Below are 20,746 nucleotides of genomic sequence, written 5' to 3' on the forward strand. Positions count from 1 at the left end.
CCAAACGTCGCCTATTAAATATTTTCTTTTAAGACCACACACACAGTGTTGTTTTTGAGGGGCGTGTTGAGTTGTTGTTGTTGTTAATTGTGCGTGTGCACCATTGCCAACGCAGTGGCGGCAGCAGCACCGTCACCAAGTAAGCAGAGGCAAGTCGCGGCCGGATTTAACTCGAGAACCTGAAACTCTCAACTTCTGCGCGGGTGTTTGCGGTCACGCTGCTGCCGTGTGTCCGTGTGTGTACGTTGAACTCCTTGCGCACCGTACGTAGCCAACTGCACTAATCGGAGGTGCGGGGGGAAGGAAATCGGAGGCAGAGCTCTCCAATGTGTACTCGGGTTGTTGTGTTGTTGTTATTGTTGCTCTGCGTATTGCTCGGCACGCTGTGTTGGGCGCAGCGTCGGACAATCGTGACCGAACTTCATGCGGGACTACAACCACAACACACGTCGGAGGATCGTCTGAAACTACCCTGTAGATTCCGGATTCGTCACACCTATTTTTATTCATTTACACTTTGCATAAGACTGTGTGTATATTTGTGTATGTTAAATGCGGAGTGGTGGTATAGTGGTTCACGCACTGCTCTACAAACCCGGCGACCCGAGTTCAATTTCAGCTCACGGCCAATATCGGTGAAGAATATCTCAACCGGTCCTGGGCCTCTCCGAGGTCAACTAGGCCTTAAAAGTGAGTACCTAGTGCGGTGTGTAAACATCAGCACTCGGGCGGGGTACTAGCCAGACCACTCGGCTGATATCACCTGCCCCAGGATCCGTGCAACCCACACAGGGTGATGGGGGGAGGGGGGGTCTTTGTCTTCGCATAAATATAAGACGAGTGCTTTCTTTATTAAACTTCATTGTTTTATCACAATCTCAAGTGGTAGATGACTGGATGGCTGCGGGCATGCGGATTTACGGGGCGGTGTTTGTGAGTCGTGGGGTCTCCTTGGTTAATTAATGCATCATGCCACGGGTTCCCACACATTCCCACATTCCTTCACTGGACGCCTCCTCAATAATCCCACCCCTACAAACCCCCACCCCACCCACCCCCACAAGACTGCCCTGCCTAACTTCCTGAACATTCCCAGAGAAGCTCCGCATAATTCACGAAACAGTGATCCCAGGGAATGGAGAAATGTTGAGGTTGGGAGCCCAACCTCAACATTTCACGCACACGGATTCAATTCCTCACCGCGGTGTTTTCCAGAACGCTCCTGCTGCTAGCCTGGCTTGGAGTCGGGATTATCGGCATGAGGCAGAACCACTCGAGTACAAAGCAAGGTTTCTCTGTAATCATAATAGTTGTATATTATTGTACGGGATATTCCTATAATCGTATAAGCAGGTTTATAAGTGAGTTGGGAGAAAATAATTAGAGACAGATGTGGCTGGGTGCCAAAACAATCCCCGGAACGAGGTTCCAGACTGTTCTAGCTGAAATTAAGCACCACTTCCACGACGCGGCGATAATGCGATACATGTCCGATTATATACATCCTTGTCCAGCCATCGCACAAAGACGGTCACTGCATCGCGCGCTTTCAGATGCGCTTCTGTGGCCGTCTGGAACGCTCTTCCTTCCAATATTAGGAAGCCACTGGAGCTATGCACTTTTAAAGCATCTAGATTGGTAACTCACTTCTTTAGAACTGCTTTTTTTTAGTTTGTTGTCCTTCCTCCGCACCTCCGATTAACATTGTTGGCTACGTATGGCGCGAAAGAAGTTCAACATTCATAAGGGTGCACGATAATTCATATCGTCTGTTTATCAACGAATGATTATCATCACTCGTTCGATGTTTTTTTTTGTATATATTTCACGGCAAAGTATGAAATAACGATTACAGATATTACCCACTTTGTTCGTGCTTTGTGAAACGATTTTCCCCATTCAATAAAAGCGTCGCGGTTATGTTTGTCGCGTGATGGTCAAACCGATGCTTCAAATTTCTACAGCTGTAAATATTCGCCGAATTAAGTGCAACACCAAATGTAACGATTGGCATTTTTTGTGCAGTCGCTGGTGACTTGGTGACTTGGCCACGACCATCAACTGTCACACCTGGAACCGGAGAACGTGGACATCATCGTGAGTGTCCAAAACCCGCATTTAAACCCAGGATCTCAGCGACGTCGTTACAGTGCTCGGACACGGGCTTTTTTGAACCCCCTGAGACAATTGGCCATGGTTAAACTAAAACAAATGTATATTTGAAGCTTTCGTGACTGCAAGGATTCATACTCTTAGGTTTTTTCGGTAAAGTCACGTAGGTAAAAATAAAATTTAAATTAATAAAAGTAATAATAAAAGTAATATTTCTTTTATTAATTTTAATTTTATTTTTTACCTACGTGACTTTACCGAAAAAACCTAAGAGTATAAAACAAATGTTTTTATTTTACCGGGTAAGGCCCGTTGAGCGATACAACTATTTTGCAGAAGCGACCTGGCCATAAATGATAGCTCAACAAAGTGGCCTATTTACGTGGAAATTGACAGTATAGCAACCAGATATTCGAAACGCATGTTTCTAAATATGGAGGGGAAAAACAAGAGGACCCGGAGAAAAATCAACGCGACCACGGGGAGAACATGCAAAACTCCAAATATACAGACATCAGTGTCGGGATCAAACCTATAACCTCCTGTGTACCAGGCAAGGGAGTTAACATCTTGCCACCGTGGCGCAAACAGTAATGATCTCACCTTGTTGAGCCACTCTCTCGTTCTCCCCCTGTCCACTTCTCTCTCCCTCCATCATGGGGCTCAGTGGCTCTGTATCACACAAAGACAAAGATTCCCCATTTAGCCTTTAGCTGACTTCTTGGGGGCAAGAGCTTATTCGCGGGCACTTAGCAATGCCTAGCACCTGCTCACCTCTGAATCGTACACATCACACATGGGCACACACGCAAGCACACGTGTACCTGCAAAAAGACACGCGCACCAACACACACCCACATGTACCCACAGACATTCTCATACCCACAGATGCATAACCATGTACAAGTGTATACACAGGTTCAGACACAACCACATGCACATATGCATCGGCAAATACAAAACACGTGTACATATGCAAAGACAAAGACCCCCAAAAGCCTCAATGGACTTTTGGCGCAAATTTTGTTAGCGAGCACCTATGAAAGCCAACACGGTGCCGGAGGAGATGAGTGGCCAGCAGCACGCACGGCCGCCTTTGTCTTCCCAGTGATGACGTTTACACACTGTACCAGTTACACATTTAAGGCTCAGTCGAACGAGGGGAAGCTAAGGCCCAGTTCAAATATTCACCACTGTTATTGGTGGTGAGCGGGAATCGAACCACTGTGCCACCGCTCCCCACACGCGCGCACACACTAACACACACGCGCACACGCAAACACGTGGAAACACGTGCACAGGTATGCACATACACACACACACGCGCACACGCACGCACCCACAACTCAGGCACGCACCCCGCGCAACTCCCTTTGAAATATTATACTCTCCAACTAAACGACCCATTACTGCAGGATGGCTCTCATTTATGGTGCGGCCCCTTATACCCGGAGTGCACTTTTATGTGTGCACGCCAAGTGTAGGATCCGGGCCCCAGTGCCGGCCACACGAGACTCTAATGCAACATTACTTGATTGGCCTCCGTGTCGTATTTTAACCGTGGTGGTGTTGTTGTCGTCGGTGGGCGCGCGTGTGAGCAGCAAGCGGCAGAGCGCCGACACAATGATCAGTGATGACTGGAAGGGTCGTGGCACACGCGCGCACGCGCGCAAGTAGGCGACTGGGCGGGCGCGCTAATCCGTTTGTGTGTTTGGGTCGCCTTCCCTAGCACCCCTGGCAGGCAGTGGGGGAGTGGGTGGGCAGGGAGGAGGGGGGTGGGCTACCGGGCGGCTTTGGTGCTAAATGTTAAAGCCTTGGACGCTCTCCCGGCATCGCCTTTTTTGGCCGCGCTGCTTGGTATTTACATTTTTTTGCGAAACAAAAACACGGAAGAAGAAAATATATTAAAATCAATCCAGCGCCCCCCACCCCACCCGCCCCCCTATAAACATGCCCTTCACGAATAGTGAGCCCTCCCGCACATTTTAATTTGGCGCCGTGGATTTTTTGGAATCACATCTGCCGTTTTGCTTTTTTTTAGTTTATCTCCATGACAAAAACTGCCACAAGTTTTACGTCAAAATCTTAACGCCCCGGCGATGGTTTGCGGACACGCGCTTTTTTTTTTCTACAAACATTTACTGCCAACAACAACAAATTTCTTTAACAACCACACCGATGGCAGCTGCTCCCAGGAGTTCTGCTCCTCGCTCAGAGAATCCGTAGCGGCAGATTTCTGTTTGCAGCAGATAATTCAAATTATGAATTAGCGGACAAAACTACATTTTCAGTCAAAGTTAAAATCCTGCTGCTGTCATATCTGGGGATGGAGCACCCAGGTCCTACCTCACTGTGCTTGACAGAAGTCACCGTAAAGCAGTCAAACTAACTGATGATCCAGCACTCACTGTATCACTGCAGTCACTCTCTCACTCACTGGTGGTTAGTCGTGCCCGTTTCACTCTTCCTATTGGTACTACCGTGGTTAATGTCCCCACGAACTCTGCTCATTGATTCATCCACCAATGTTGAGGTTGAGGTCTAGCAGACACTGACTGTTTCGTCTCGTCCACAGTATATGTTCATTCACTACTACACTGCAGGTCGCAACAATACACTCGCAGCCACTCACCCACACACTCACCCGCTTACTTACACACTCACTCACATACTCACCCACACACTCACCCACTTACTTACACACTCACTAACCCACTCACTCACCCACTCACACATTCACTCACACACTCACTCACCCACTCACACACTCACACACTCACCCACTCACTCACCCACTTACTCACCACACTGTAGGTCAAAACACTTCTCTTTGTGCAACACACGTCCCTCATGCTGCTTCACTCTCGAATCCCCTCCTCTCAGCATCATCTATTTTCCCCAAGCTATTACGAAAATAACTTTGCTGATAATTAAGAAACACATGTCTATTACAACTTTCACAATAGTGCTGTTTGTTGCCGGCGGCTTCACATTTTGGGACTTTGGGTCTTTGCTCAACAACCGTGATAATAATAAATTAATAATTTCACATCAGACAACGGCACATGGCAAACGTTTGAATTTTAGTTTTTGCCGTCCGTGTTTGGTGTGAAAACTTCTTAATATTCCAAGATGTACATTTTTTTTTCTTCTTCAGGACATAAATGAACCATGCGCAGAGAAAGAATATTCATCAGGCACCGGCCGAGCGAGCCCCCTAGACACCCCCTTCCTTCTAGATTTGAAGTTTTCGTGACTGCAAGGATCCATACTCTTTGGTTCTTTCGGTAAAGTCACGTAGGTAAAAAATTATAAAAGTTTAAAAATAAAAAATACAATTTAAAATAAAATCTATTAAATCACGACGTTTCAGGCACCTCAGCCAGAAGCTTCTATGGTGGTCCCACCTGATAATGAGCGCTTGTGTTGCACCCGAAACATCGTGATTTCATTTATTTTATTCTTTATTTTATTTGTATTTTTTTACTTTTAGAATTTTTTACCTACGTGACTTTACCGAAAGAACCAAAGAGTATACCCCCTTCCTTCTGCCACACCACTGACAATTCACAGTGGGGGGGAAAAAACTAACTCAACACTTTGCCGTCAATAACGCCGTGGCTTTGAAAGGAAAAGTATACAACAGGCGACAGTCCGGGCAATGGTTCTTTCTCAAAGCACATACACTCAATCACGGAATCCATTTTTACATTGAAGGCCACAAGGTGGTGTTGTTATTGATGAGTGTGTGGAGTTCGTTTTTGGTAATTGCGCTTGTGACATCACTGCCAATGCGGCAGCAGCAGCGTCACCAGATCATTTAATTAATTTCACCGGCAAATTCGGCTCGCTCCGTCTCACTTGCCCACAGCTGCATCCTGGGAAGTCCTTACATTTTCCCGGGACAATAAAGACCCGGTTTTTGTCAGTTGCATACTGATGATCATAGTAATGAATACACCGCTCCAGATGACACGTTTACACATAGTTCTCCCCACTTCCACTATCGTGAGCTATTCTTCTTTTTAACATGTCTCCTGGTGTTTTGTACATCAGAGGTGGCAACTACGGTTTGTGCCGTAGTTGATTACGAACCGACGACGTCCGTGTTCGAGTGGCAAGGATAGATTTGTACCGAGATCTGGTGGCATTGCGTTGAACTTCATTACAGTCTACTGCAAAGTTTTGAAATACCTAGGCTGACTGAAACATATGTCCGGATTTGGTCCGAAAAAATTGGCACTCTAGTGGCATCCTGACTGGTTACCTCATATATATGTACACATTAGAATAACAGACGGATGAAATCTCTAAACGTCTCTTTTTCCTAATGCCTTATTTATGAATTTTGTGAAATGCCTTATTAGAGAGAGATTAACTCGCAACAACACGGTCATGCAGGCGGGCCTTCGGGGACGAGCAGGAGATTGGAAATGTTGGGTCTCATGGGAATTTCTCCGCTTTCTCTCCCAACGGTTGCCCAGTTCAGGAAAGGGGCCTGCACCCCACTCAAGGTCGGTCGGTCACCTTCCTCTCGAAGCTCCATTGGCCTAGAGTCCATCAGGTGATGCAGAACCACGTATTGAAAACACTGTGGCCTTCAAAGGAAAGGTATATAATAAATATTCGGAGTGTTTGGGCAAGAGCCATTCTTCTTCAAGTGCTAAGAAGAAGGGTCATTGCCCAAAACGTCGCCGATTATAGATTTTTCCGATTAAGGCCACACAGGGCAATTGACAAAATGTGTTGCGTTTTCTTGGCATTTACACGGAGGCTTCTAGGCAGAAACTTAGTTAAAATATAAATGAATATTTCTTCCCCCGAATATTTCGGTTTAAAATTAGGGTCACTGTCATCAGCAGCAGCATCAGCAGCAGTAGCAGCATTTCCACTGCTGGATTCGGGCCTCCCTCGGCAAGCCGACGCCATCTGTCACTATAACACCACAGTGTTATTATTGGCACGGAACGTGTTGAGTGTTGTTAACTGTACTTGTGCACCACTCCTAACGCAGCAGCATCACCAACATAATGTTTAATGTTACCGATAATTCAGCTCTGTCTCCGTCTCACTTTCCCACTGGTGGCTCGGGATGCCACCTGCCCTGCCAGCGCAGCTGCGTCTGCAGCAGCAGCCAAACAATCCACATTGTTGTATCACATCCCTCTCCCGTTTGTCCTGTCGACAACAGTGGTGCCTCTGCTTGGTTCTTTCGGTAAAGTCACTTTACCGAAAGAACCAAGAAGATGAATCCCTGCAGTCACGAAAGCTTTAAATCTAAACAGTGGTGCCGTGCAAACGTCGGGCGACCATGTTGTCCGTACAAGTCGAGCATACATTATCATGTCACACCGGGGAGGGAGGAGGAGGAGGGAAAGAGGAAACCCCGGAGAGACTCGGCGCATGGAGGCGAGCTCACCTCCGAGGCCACGCAGGCCGTCGGGGTTGGTGGCCTGCGTGAGCGCATGCTCGGCCTGCTCCCGCCGCTTGCCCTCAAACTCCAGCGCCTCCTGCAGCTTCCTCTTGGCCTTCTTCTCCTTCTTCAGACGCTTCTGCACGAGTTCTGCGCGTGCGCGCACAGTTTGCGAAACAGACGCGCGCGCACAACGGGAACGCATAAACACACGCGCGCGCGTACACACACGAACGAAAATAAAAAAGAGTAACGCAGCCAAACTGTGCATTGTGTAAAGAAAACAGTGCCATCAGGCGGGCTCCTGAAGAAGCATTGCATTGTGGTCCCACATGTCTATCGGTTACCATCAAAATAATTGGTGGTGGCGACGGCAGTGACTATGTGGACCGGTTTCGTCCTCATTAGCACTCATCAGCACAGTATAGTACAGTCACCAATGCTCACTGCTGCAAAGTCTGCCTCTGGAAACCTTTTTTATGTGGAGTCCCCACTTCCACGCTACCGGGCCCATGTCAGCCGAGCTGATGCCCACAATAATCAAATCTGTAGTACGATGAAAAAACTCCTAAGCAATAGAATGACAGTGCAGGTCTGGAAAACCGTATGCTTGAAACAAGGCATAAAAACGCATAAAACCTGGCATAACTGCTTTTCTAACAGATTTGTACTGATTGTTATGTGAAGTTGGTTGTCCTTCCCCTGCACCTCGGATTAGCACGGTTGGCTATGTACGGTGCAAAAGAAGTTCCGCACACATGCATAACGCACAAAGGCCGTGTGCTTTTTACGAGTGTTTTTTCTTTTTGCGTGTCGTGTTACGGGGACACGGCTGCCACCTGGGATACCCTTTCAAACTGTTTCGCGAAGAGGGGGAACGCCCAATGTGAAGCGCTCCGAGACGCCCCCGCGTACGGGAAGGTGGACGGCTTCCGTCAAAAACACGCAACTCCACCATCGACATCGCAATCACCGTGCTCAACCCTGCTGCGACTCGTCACTTTCCCCCGATGGCTGTTGTTTTATTCACTCAGCCGCATTCGCTTCGCCTTTATCCGCCTCATCTCCCCTACAAGCATTCATTACCACGTCCCGGTTTTCGGTGCAACGTGCCTGTGTTTATATCGTTAATATTGTTACGGTTTGTTCCCGGCGCATTATTTTAGCCTGCACCTCCGACGCGCCCTGTTCCGATGTTGCCCGTTCTTCCGCGCGGATCGCTGTGATATTCATCTTCTTCTTCTTCTATCGTATGGCTGAAGTAAGATGCAGAGCAATAACTTTTCACATGCAGATGGTCAAGCCAGATAACCGCATCAGGAGCAGCGGAGTGTACCCCTCTGACGATGTCGTTGTTGTTCTAGCGTTAAAAACTAGCTGGGGAACTGGCTACACGGGATCTTCCATGCAACAAATAAACATTGACGTTGAATTGAAACTGCGTAACCGCGAGCGCGTGCAACCCGTGCAACAACGACGACGACGGCGGCGGCGTCGTACCGCGGTTGCGCTGCTCGGTGGCGAGCTCCCTCTCCAGGGCCTCGCGCACCTCGCGCTCCCGCAGGATCTCCATGCGCAGCTCCGACTTCTCCAGCTGCGCCTGCTTGTCCTGCGCCCGCGCCGAGTCGGCCGCCACCTTCAGCAGGCCCTGGGACGCACGTCACGCCACGTCACGCCACGTCACGCATGCACGTTACACACACGCGCGTCACACACGCACGCACGTTACGCACGCACGTTACGCACGCACGTTACCACGTGCAGGCACACACTAAAGACAAAAATTACCACTCCCCCCCCACCACATGGTGCAGAGGGTGTGACCAGCGCACTTTAGCTACGCTCAGACACATCTTTGTTGTTGTGCAACTCCTCGCTCAGATACGGACAAAGCAGTTACGGGCGATTTTAAATTGTGCGGTTTCGAGAGCGGTTCTAAGCTGCACAACCGTTCGCTCAGGCTCGCAACCAAGTTCTGCACGGAGGCAGCCTTCTCCGATTAGCCGAGCAGTCGAACCGATAACCGGTGGCGTAATCGTTTACATAACATCACGGGATCGCCCGGGCACTGCCAGGGGCTCTGGTTATGTGACCCACGTGGCTAGCACGGTCCGTCTAGGACCGCCCGTTCCACTCGCTCATGGGTTCGTTCGTTCGTCTGCCCGTCCATTCGCCTATTAATAAATGCTCTTGTTAAACCCTGCAAAGCGTTTGCTATCAGTGTGCCACGGCACAGCAGGCCATGATTTATTGACTGTGTAAATGAGTGGTTACGCACGGAGGCTCATTACTCTCGCGCAGTACGGACTCCACGTCCCGCCAAACGCAGCGGCTCCCGCGTGATGGTGTGTGCGTGCAGTGAGATGAGAAGGCGTTGTGGTGAACTTGCAGCTGAGTCTGCATGGTGGGATGAGAGTTGTGATGAGATGTGAGGAGTGTGTTGTGAGGGGAGAGGAGTGTGTTGTGAGGAGTGTGTTGTGAGGGTAGAGGAGTGAGGGGTGAGGGGAGAGGAGTGAGAGGTGAGGGGTGAGGGGAGGGGCGTGAGGGGTGGAGGGTGAGAGGTGAGGGGTGGGGGGTGAGGGGTGAAAGGTGAGGGGTGAGGGGTGAGGGGTGAGGGGTGAGGGGCGGGGGGCGAGGGGCGGGGGGTGAGGGGTGAAAGGTGAGGGGTGAGGGGTGGGGGGTGAGGGGTGAGGAGTGAGGGGTGAGGAGTGGGGAGTGAGGGGTGAGGAGGGGTAAGGGGTGAGGGGTGAGGGGTGAGGGGTGGGGGGTGAGGGGTGAGGGGTGAGGGGTGGGGGGTGAGGGGTGAGGGGTGGAGGGTGAGGGGTGGGGGGTGAGGGGTGAGGGGCGGGGGGCGAGGGGTGAAAGGTGAGGAGTGAGGGGTGAGGGGTGGGGGGTGAGGGGTGGGGGGTGAGGGGTGAGGGGTGGGGGGTGAGGGGCGGGGGGCGAGGGGTGAGGGGTGGGGGGTGAGGGGTGAAAGGTGAGGGGTGGGGGGTGAGGGGTGGGGGGTGAGGAGTGAGGGGTGAGGGGTGGGGGGTGAGGGGTGAGGGGTGAGGAGTGGGGGGTGAGGGGTGAGGAGTGAGGGGCGAGGGGTGAGGAGTGAGGGGCGAGGGGTGAGGGGTGAGTAGTGGGGAGTGAGGGGTGAGGAGTGGGGGGTGAGGGGTGGGGGCTGAGGAGTGAGGGGCGAGGGGTGAGAGGTGAGGGGTGAGGAGTGGGGGGTGAGGGGTGAGGGGTGAAGAGTGAGGGGTGAGGAGTGTGTTGTGAGGGGAGAGTGTTTGCGAGCCAGTGCATGTCTATGCAAGTCAGTGGCTCTCTGCGTGTCAGTGCGTCTCTATACGAGTCTGCGGGTCTCTCTGCGAGAAATCACTATTGGCGAATTCCGCTTACTACCACCCGCGACTGGAAAACCCGGGGCGGACTTTGCAGCTTCCTCAACCTGGAGCGACCAACGAGCTACGGCTGTTGCGAGGGAGGCAGTCACGCAGTCATGCAGGCAGGCGGGCGGGCAGGCGGGCGGGCAGGCAGGCAGGCAGGCGGGCGGGCAGGCAGGCGGGCAGGCGGGCGGGCGGGCGGCACGAAGGTCCGTACCTGGATGTTGGTGAGCAGGGTCTCGGTGGAGGACAGCCCGTCTGGGAAGAGGAAGGCGGCGGCTGGGAAGTCTGCGTGGAGTTGAGCGAGGCTGGCAAGGCTGTGCTGTTTATCCCCCGCCGCGCCGGCCAGCATCCCCACTGCCATTCCATCTTCTAGGCGGAGAGGGGAGGGGGGGGGAGGGGGTGGGAGAGGGGGGGAGACTTGTTAGCTGCTCCCCAAGTCACCCTGCAGACTTCTCATAACTGTGTTGACCTGCGCACCCCAGGGTTCAACTTTTTACCACTCGTCCGGGGTTACCGTGTGATGCCACCGCATGTCGTTCGGCACGATGTCCAACGTTTCGCTCCAATTGCTGGGAGCTTCGTTGGAAACTGAACTGTTGTCAGATCTCGGAAGGCTAAGCTGGGATTTGAGCCTGTACAGCTCTCTCCGCTCTCTCTCTCTCTCACGTGCTGGCACACGGAGTGAAACGCCGGGGACCACGACGAGTCAGAGAACACGCGCATATTCTAGACATGATACGGACTGCGAGGACAAGTCAAGTGAGCTTGGGCAGGACACATCACGGCGGCGATCGATGACGGACCGCTGTCGAGAGCGACGACGGGAGTGCCAGCCAAAGGACGGAGCGACGCGATCGACCCGTGCGGCGGGGTACCAAATGGAATGTTTGCGTCGGAGGACCCTAGAGAGATGGGCTGGGCGGGCGGCTTGGGGAGAACTTCAAGCAGCAGTGGACTGAGCACGGCTGACGGAGACAATCACGGTTCAGGTGTACTCTCACCCCGGAGGTCAGGGCAGGAACCCCCTTGCGTCACGTCACAGGCCGTTCGTCAATTCCGCTCTGTTATTTCAATTCTCCAATAATAAAAGTTCCTGCCGACGAATGCGCTTAATTAAATTCCTGTACGTGCGTGTGGGCGGAGAGTCTTGTTTATTGCAGGGAGGGGAGAGGCCTCGCCAGGGAGGAAACGAAAGGATGAGTTTTTTTACCCCCTCCCCCCACCCCACTTGTATCCGGATTGTGCCATCGCTACGTCATGTTACAGAGAGACAAGGACATTTCGACCCTTCGCAGCTAGCAGTGCATCACCCTGTGTCAGAGGACGGTGCCTGTAAGATTGTCAGAGAATTTCTTCGGAGGTCACTGTCAGTAAACCTCTTTAATTCATGTATGTCCTTGCAAACGGTGTTTGTCACTTCATGCCAATTAAACTATTTGGTTTTGTAATCCTCAAGAGCTGAAAAGAGGTAACATAAGTGCAGAGATGAATTTAATGTCAGGGGTTTCTTTTTGTGCAGTTATCAGTGACCAGGCTGAGAACATCAACTTGTTAGCATGGTTGGATAAGGAAGATGCAAAATAGGTTCAACATACATACATACAGACTTAACCCGGTTTAATCACAGGCGACTGAATTCCAGATTCGAACCCAGGATCATAGTGGTGGTGGCTCAGTGCTCTGACACCTCAGCCACCTGGCCACCTTCCAACGCACCTATCCACCCTCGAACCTACCAACCCACCCACCCACTAACCCACAGAAACCCACTCATCCACCCACCGAAACCCCAAACCTACCCTCTGACTCACGCACTTAACCACCCTCTAACCAATACACCCACGCACCTACTCCCCCCTCACCAACACACACAATCATGACCCACCATTTGATGTGTATAGTTAAAAATGATGTTTTAACCTAATTCCCAAACATTAAAGCAACCAACCAATGCATCCACCCACTCATGTAGCCATCTACCCACCCTCCCACGCAACCCATCTACCCGCCCACCCATTAACCCACCCACTCACCCACCCTCCGACACACACACCTAACCACCTTCTAACCTACGAACCTACCCACACATCTACTCGGTCACCCAACAAACCACCTGAGCACCCGGATATAACCCACGGTTCAATTAACCATTACATGCCTGCTAAGATCCTTCATGTTAAATGCGTGCATTTAACCGTAATCTGGCTTGCGGAAGGTCCACCTACTACCTACCCGCCTATCCACCCTCCCACCCAACCCAACCACCCGCTCACCCACCCACCCACCCATCTACCCACGCACGCACGCACGCCTCTGCGTGTCCATCTGCCCGGCGCTGGCCTTGCCACGTGCCAGGTGAAGTAGGTCTGCAGAGGACGCTCAGAGGCGATGCAGCAGCTTGCTGCGGATGGGTCCCGCAGGAGCGAGAGGCTTAAAGGAGCCCCCGCCCCCCCCACCGCGGTAGGGTTGCCACCTGTCCTGGATTTCCCAGGACCGCCCTCTCTTTGCAGAAGCTGTCCTGGGAAATACTCTTTAGTATTCCCGTGGACATTGATACAATTTTTGTATATATATGTTGCGTAATAATAAAACCATTTCAGGCATTGCATTTGCACATAGTCATCTGCTCTCCTGGTATTGTGAGATATTTTTCTCTCGCGTAAATATATTTACGCTTGGGTTTTTTTTTCCACGCTAGAGGTGGCAACTCTGTGCGTGAGGCGCAGCATGGCTGGGGGGCGATCATGCGAGTAAAGTGGTGGTGGTGGTGGTGGGGGGCACGACCAGAGAGTGAGTTCTCATCCACTAAAATAAACATGGTGAATTACTTATTGAATGTGTGAGTGAATGAATGAGAGGCTGATTGAATGAGTGAATGGGATAGCATAGTATCAACAAAGCTCGATCATTGCAACTCACCACTCTACGGGACATCTGCCAAAAACATTACCAAGCTGCAGCATGTACAAAATAATTTGGCACGTTTCGTGACGGGTACTGCAAGATCCGACCATGTCTGTCCAGTGCTCGCTGAGCTGCATTGGTTTCACAATCATTACACGCAAAGCGTTTGCCACAAATGAGCCACAATACCTTACTGATCTCGTCAAGGAATATAAACCATCACGCGAACTCCGGTGAGCCTCACAGTGGCTTTTGGCTAGTCATTAAACAAAGATGGTCACTGCATCGTGCGCTTTCAGATGTGCTTCTGCGGTCGTTTGGAACACTCTTCCTTCCGATATTAGGAAGCCACTGGAGCTATGCACTTTTTAAATGTAGATTTAAAACTCATTACTACTTCAAAACTGATTTTTGTGTTTAGTTTGTTGTCCTTCCCCCGCACCTCCGATTAGCACGGTTGGCTGTGTACGGTGCGAAGGACATTAAACATACATACAACCCACTGAATAGCTAAAATAAATGATAGTGTGAATAGTTCAATGAAAGAAATGAATGGTGAAATGAAAAGAATGAATTACATTTCAAAGATCTGAATGAATCGGTGAATGAACAAGTCAATACATTCATTAATGAACGGGGCATTCCATGAATGAATGGGGGGGGGGCAACCAATGGAGTCGGCAGACACATGAATGCATCAACACTGAAAATGAGGAAGAGAATGAACAGCTAAATGAATGAAATGAATGAGTCCATCTTTGAATTAATGAATGAGACACCCCGCCTCAGCTATGACGGTGTTAAGCCAAATCCCCCGCTCCGATTCATTCAGATCGCCGCGACCTTCATTCACGCAGCCACCGCCGCCACCACCCTCCTCGCTTTTCCGCTCAGGCTCCTCATGGTAGGGGGCGTAGCGGAGGGGGGGCGTAGTGTAAGGATGGCGGTGGGAGACGCAGGGTGACCAAGGGCACCGCGGTTGGGTGGGCACCGAGAACCCGTCGGCATGGCTTTAAGTGGGTTTCGGCTAAAAATCAAAGTTTAAAAACTGCAGGCAAGCACATTAACTAATTAACAATAAAAAAAAAGAAATCTGTCAGCATTTCAATCACATTAACGCCGGCACCTGGGGGCCACGCGGCGCTTTGTCAGTACCGTGCGGTTAATTCACCGCGGGTTTCTACAGAGTCCCGGCTTTTTATTCTCTCTCTCTTTTCTCTCTGCTTGCTCTCTCTTTAATTTCACCTCCGTGAATTCGGTTAGCACCCTGGACTTGTAATCCAGAGGTCGCCGGTTCGATTTCATCTCCCGCCGCGGCAGCTGAAACGATGGAGCAAGTTTCCTAAGTCCCCCCCCCCCCACCTCTGTCCCCCCGACAATATCATTGGGAAACCAAAATCACAGGGGTCAGATCGTGCTTCGTGGGGTAAAGTGTGGGTACTCCCACCTGGGACAAAGACGTCTGTCCAGCGTGAAAGAGTAGGCCAGATTTATTAAATCCCCTCGCCCCCGACTCCCCCCCCCCCCCCGCCACACCCCCACAGTACACGTGGGTACACCGCAGTGAGCCGATCGCCAGGTCGTGTTCACGTGTGATGGGGTAACGTGTGATGGGGTAACGTGTGGTGGGGTAACGTGTGGTGGGGTAACGTGTGGGTAACACCCACTCTTCTGCCACGCGTGGGGTGAGTTGGCTGGAGTGGAAGCCCTTCCTTCGGCGGCAGTGGCGGGGGCGAGACATTGCAGGGCTGCGCCTTGACCTCATACTGATTTTTGTAATTATTATTTTTTGTCAAATAGGAAATCGCGTAGGAGAACGGAGTCGCTTTCAACGCAAAATAAAATAAAAGCATAATTTTAGGAACGGGCAGGGAACAATAGTGCAGAGTTTCCTGGATCGGCGCTGAGTGGGCAGAACGCGGGAGGAGGGAGAGCGCCACCCGACTCAGCGCTTTCTCCTCCTGCTCCGTTTCACAGGGACCCCCCCCCCCACCCCCTCCCAATCCGATACCCCCACCCCTACACGCCCGCCCAGCAGTTGAGCGGTTAAGTGGCTAACGCAGCCACTCAACGCTACGCCGCACACCAACGATGCAACTGCCCCCCTCCTCCTCCTCCTGATCAGCATCTCTCTCCTCCTCAGCTCTCTCTGTCGTCTGCCTCCTAAGCAATATTTGCTTCTCCTTGTCTCTACTCCTCCTCCTCAATATTCTCCTTTAAATCATCCCTCCCTCCTCATTCCTGTCTCATCCTCCTGCTCCTCTACCTCAGCATTCATGATCATTCCTCCTCGTAATCATCATCATCATTTTCCTCCTCCTCTCATGCACCTGTCTCCACCTCCTCCTTTCTATCATTCTCCTCTTCCACCTCCTCCTCTCTTCATAATCATCAACCCCTCCTCCTCCTCTGTCTTGCCATCTCTCTCCTCCGCCTCCTTCTCTCTCTTGCTTTCTCTCCTCCTCCAACCCGGCTTCCCATCCCCCACTCCGAACGTGAGTGCCCCCCACAGAGCACTCTCGGGAGGATGAGCCCCCGTTAAACCCACACCATCAGCGACTTTCGTGCACACAACCGCCGCCCATAAAGCTCCATCCGCTAGGGTTTTCGCACGTGTTGTTTTTTTTTGCGTAGTCGCCGTTGTTGGGATGTGTGTTTTATTCTAACCCGTGTCCTCGCTCATACCCCCCACCACGCATCTTAAGGTGCGAGTGTTACAAGTGGCTGCATGTGAGCGTCCAGTGGCTCGGTTTGAGTGAGCGAAAATAAAAATGGGAAAGGTGCAGCCCATGCAATTGCTCGATCTCGCCACTGCGAGCAGAAAGGCCTCCACGGGAAGAGCCTATCGACAGCTCCTATCTCTCGTGAAAATTGTGGCCGAGTCAGAATCAGGTATGTATTCATACTGGAGGAATCCGATCAGCTATAAAGCTCTTTTTCACACCTGTCCAGTAGGGGCAGGTCAGAACGTTACAACAACAAACAAAAAACATGAGAGGAAGTGCAAAGTATCGGAAAGGTAAACAAATCACTGAACAAAATATACAAATGTAGAGTAGTCCACGCTGGCCAGATGTCTTGTCAGAGATGGGAATTACCCACACTTTACCCCGTCACTCGCGGACCTGCCGATTGGCTAGCTGTGGTGTGTCAGTAGACACTGCTGAATGGACAAAGGTGCCAAAGAGGGATTTAATCAAGTTGGACCCCCCCCCATTATTTCAACTGCGACGCCGAAGGCTCAAATGGAAACCGACAACTTCTGGATTTGCTAATCATTACAACCACGGCACCATTCATCCCGCCCAACAAAGCCAAAGATCCCCCGTATGGCCTTTACCAGACTGTCGGGGAAAGTGCTGTCAGCCAGCACCTATTAAGGATGGCACGGCACACGAAGAGAGTGGGCGACCAGCACCACACCCGGCCTTCGTAAACCTGAGTGACGATGTTTATACACCGCCGCACAAAGGTATGTATTTAAGTGGCTGAGTCGCCCTAGGGGAGGCCCAGGACCGGTTCAGGTAATCGCCACTGACGCACGTCGGATGTAGGTCGAATTCGGGTCGCAGGGGCCCATAGCGGAGTGTGCTAACCGCTTGACGAGCTCTCTACAAATGCACGCACGCAGTGTCCATGTGGGAATTATTTCCTCCCGTTGCTGCCCATCTTCTCTTGCTAAGATTGCCCCAGTGGCTTAAGTTATCACCAGCTGTGCACACGCCTTCTTAATGTCCGATTAAGGCAAACCTAATTTTTATTAAAGGATTTTAATGCGTACCTACGGAAGAAAGAAAAAATAATAATTTGTTCATTTGGGCTTGTTTATTATTTTCAACATTAGTTATTTATTTGTGTGTGTGTGTGTGGAGGGTGGGGGGGGTTTCCCCACTGTCGTTAATTTGACTTTGCCAATAAGAGCGAGTGGAGGTGAGCGCACGGGAGGCGATAGCTGCCAGATAAACCAAAACGCTCCCCACCACCTCTCTCGCCTGGTCGAAACCCATCGGTCGGCGGCCCGAGCGGGGGAAAAACAAAGCGGCTGAAGTTAAACAACAAAGCGTGAATAAATATATTCGACGCGCGTTTTATTGGAATTAGCAAAGATCAGTGTTTTGGAGAAAAAAACAGCGCCCCCCCCCCCCCCCCCCCCCTTTGTCATCGTCAATTTCAAGTGCGGCCGGGAAGGCCCGCACCGCGGCTATCAGCACGTTCTAAATGGTGTCAGCGCGGCAAGCAATTTATATCAGGAAATTACATTCTTCCCGACAAACGACCTCGCGCATTGTCGCTGTTTGACACATTGCAACGGGGCCCACATTAATTTGATAAAGAATTTACCATCTTAATTGGAAAAGTTAATAATTAAATTGCTTTATGAAGGAGAAATCAAATATTTTGACCTTAAGTGTCAGCCGGAGTTTAAACATTTCCAACAACATCCAAGAAAGTTTGCTCGGCTGTCTGAGCAGGGGCAGGGGGGTAGGGGGTGAGGGTGGGGGTGGGGTGGGGGTGGGGTGGGGGTGGGGTGGGGGTGAGGGGCTTGGACGGTTGGTGGTTGGGGGGTACTTTTTCTGGGTCTGGCTTGCCTCAAATCTCACAACGCCACACCTCTCCCTAACTTTCGTGACATCTCCGAACAGCCCCTCAAAACTTTTCTTGATTTATTTTTGTGACCTTACCGCTGCGTGGGTTTTCACGCTTGCGCTGCTGTGCAGCTGCCCGTTGTGTTTTCTGGTCGTGCAGCAATGTATTATTGGGTCGCAACATTTTCGTTGTAATTTAGATTTCTGAAGAAGCTGTTGGAGTGCGAAGCGAAACGTCGGACAACGCTGCCCAAACCCGAAAACCCATCTGACAGCTGCACAGGTCACAATCGCGAAAACCTAACGCAGTGGTGTGCCATGAAGAAGGGCCATTCACCGAAACGTCGCCTATAATATACTGTTAAGGCCACACACGCAGTGTTGATACTGATGAACGCATTCCGTTTTTTGTTGTTAGCGGTGCTTGTGCGCCACTGCCAACGCAGCAGCAGCAACAGCAGCAGCAGCATCACCAAATAAATTACGAATTAATACAGAGATGGCAATCCAACACACACACCCACAAAAAACCCTGAAACCTTGTTTAGGACATCAAACATCAGACACCACAGCCACACCACAGCACTCATCAGAGGTGACCTCTGGCTCTGTCTGTTTTTTTAAACAGTGGTGGTGGCGGCTGTGGCGTTGTTGTGGGTCTTTTTTATTGTGTTTTGTCTAAAAATACTAATTTTATTTCACCCCCCCCCGTATCCCAGCAGATTTCCCGCGGCCGTGTTTGCGCGCAGCATTAGTCGGAGTGCATTGGAGAGGATGTTCGCTAATTAACGCGCTGCGTCTGCCAGCGCTCGGCGATCGCTTTAATCTATCGTGTTTTTCCTTCGCCCGGTCGGATAAACAAATTAAGGGAAGGATTTGACATTTCCTCGTCAGGGCCCCCTCTCTCACTCGGACTGCGACGGTCGCGCGACGAACCGCCACCACAGCAACAACAACAATAGAGGAGATGCGAGGCTCGAAACCGCACCTCCGATTCGCACGGTTGGCTACGTACGGTGCGCAAGAAGTTCAATATGCATGCATGCAAATGATGACGAACGCCACTCGACCTCCTCCTCCTCCCTCCTCCCTCTCGCCCCCAAACCCTCCCGCAAAAAACACACGTCCGCATCTGCGCGGTCTATCAAACAGCGCGTCTCGCACACGCAACGCCAAAGGAGAATCAAGTCGCGGCCAAAGCGATTTCCTGCTCGAGTGACCAACTGCGACATCGGTGGCTCGACTCCCGCATTCACAGCCCCGAAACAGTGGTGGAAATTCCACGTTCCTATGTCGGGGGTGAGTTTGTCCGCAGGACAACAGCTGTTCGCTTCCCCGGCACATGGTGGTGGTCATTCTGTTGACCCGACAGCGATGATGGGGCTTGTCACCTCCCCTCACTAATCGGGATTCCAACTCGGATTTCAAACGATTATTGGGAGCCACTTGCTCTCCCGCTGAAACACCAGGCCAGACGATTAATTGATCCAAACCGCCCCCAACAACGACACGTCTCAGAAAACGTCGGAGTTATCCACACTTTACTCCACCACACGGAGACCAGCCAAATAACCGACTGTGATGTACTCATTTATACTGCTGGGTGGACAGAGGCGGTTTCAACTGCCGCACAGGGTGATGGGTATGGAAGATGCAACCCCTACGTTGCAAGTCCAGTCTAGACATCTGTCAAGAAGAGCTTCACAACTCATCGGATTTCTCGAGAATAAATAATCTGATTCTCATTGTCTGCTGACCATGATTACAACACGGCACTAGGAACCCTACAAAAGGCTGTCTCACCAATAAGAGCGACAATGTTTGTGAAACACTCCCACCCTGTTGATGTGTTCTTGCTTCCCGTCAACGTGACCAGCGCTACAAAGGATCGGGCAAAAAGCGCAGCAGATCCCGGAACACACGGAACACACGGGACATACAAAACACAGGGAACACGTGAAACACACACACGGGACACACAAAACCCAGGAAACACACGAAACACACACACGGAACACACAAAACACACGGAACACTCACTGTCTGGATCTCCGAAAACACGGGACACTCTGGCAGTGTTCTACAAGTGAGCGGTTCTTGGGTACAGGTTCGGCCCCCCTCCTCCTTCATCGAGGATAAGAAGAGTTCTACCGCACTGTGATCACATGATGGTCTGCGCAGCTCTTGCTGGCTACTGACTCAGTGCCGAGCGGCCGAGCCGGCTGGTGTGCGTGCGCCGCTCTGTGTCGACAGGTTTCGTCGTCAGCACCAGAAGCGTTCGCTTGACGTGGCATTGGAATACTCTACCACGGCTTGGGTGTCTCTTAGCTACATCTAGTCACGTGGCGTGGGTGTCTCTT

At 51.2% G+C, this 20,746-nt stretch overlaps 1 protein-coding gene across 2 annotated transcripts in view; it reads right to left on the reverse strand.

Annotated features, from left to right (window-relative positions):
• Positions 1–20,746, reverse strand: part of LOC133349950 (dachshund homolog 1-like) — a 222,365-nt gene that overhangs the window by 55,108 nt on the left and 146,511 nt on the right. For both annotated transcript variants that reach the window (XM_061563855.1, XM_061563854.1), the window contains exons 9-12: positions 11,111–11,265; positions 9,026–9,173; positions 7,532–7,675; positions 2,716–2,784 (exon numbers count right to left, since the gene is read on the reverse strand). In XM_061563855.1, the coding sequence (XP_061419839.1) occupies positions 2,716–2,784; positions 7,532–7,675; positions 9,026–9,173; positions 11,111–11,265 (516 nt within the window). The remainder of the gene's footprint in view (positions 1–2,715; positions 2,785–7,531; positions 7,676–9,025; positions 9,174–11,110; positions 11,266–20,746) is intronic.

The sequence above is a fragment of the Lethenteron reissneri genome, chromosome 32, assembly GCF_015708825.2.
Source record: "Lethenteron reissneri isolate LAM-NWPU_2019-01 chromosome 32, ASM1570882v1, whole genome shotgun sequence".
Lineage (NCBI taxonomy): Eukaryota > Metazoa > Chordata > Hyperoartia > Petromyzontiformes > Petromyzontidae > Lethenteron > Lethenteron reissneri.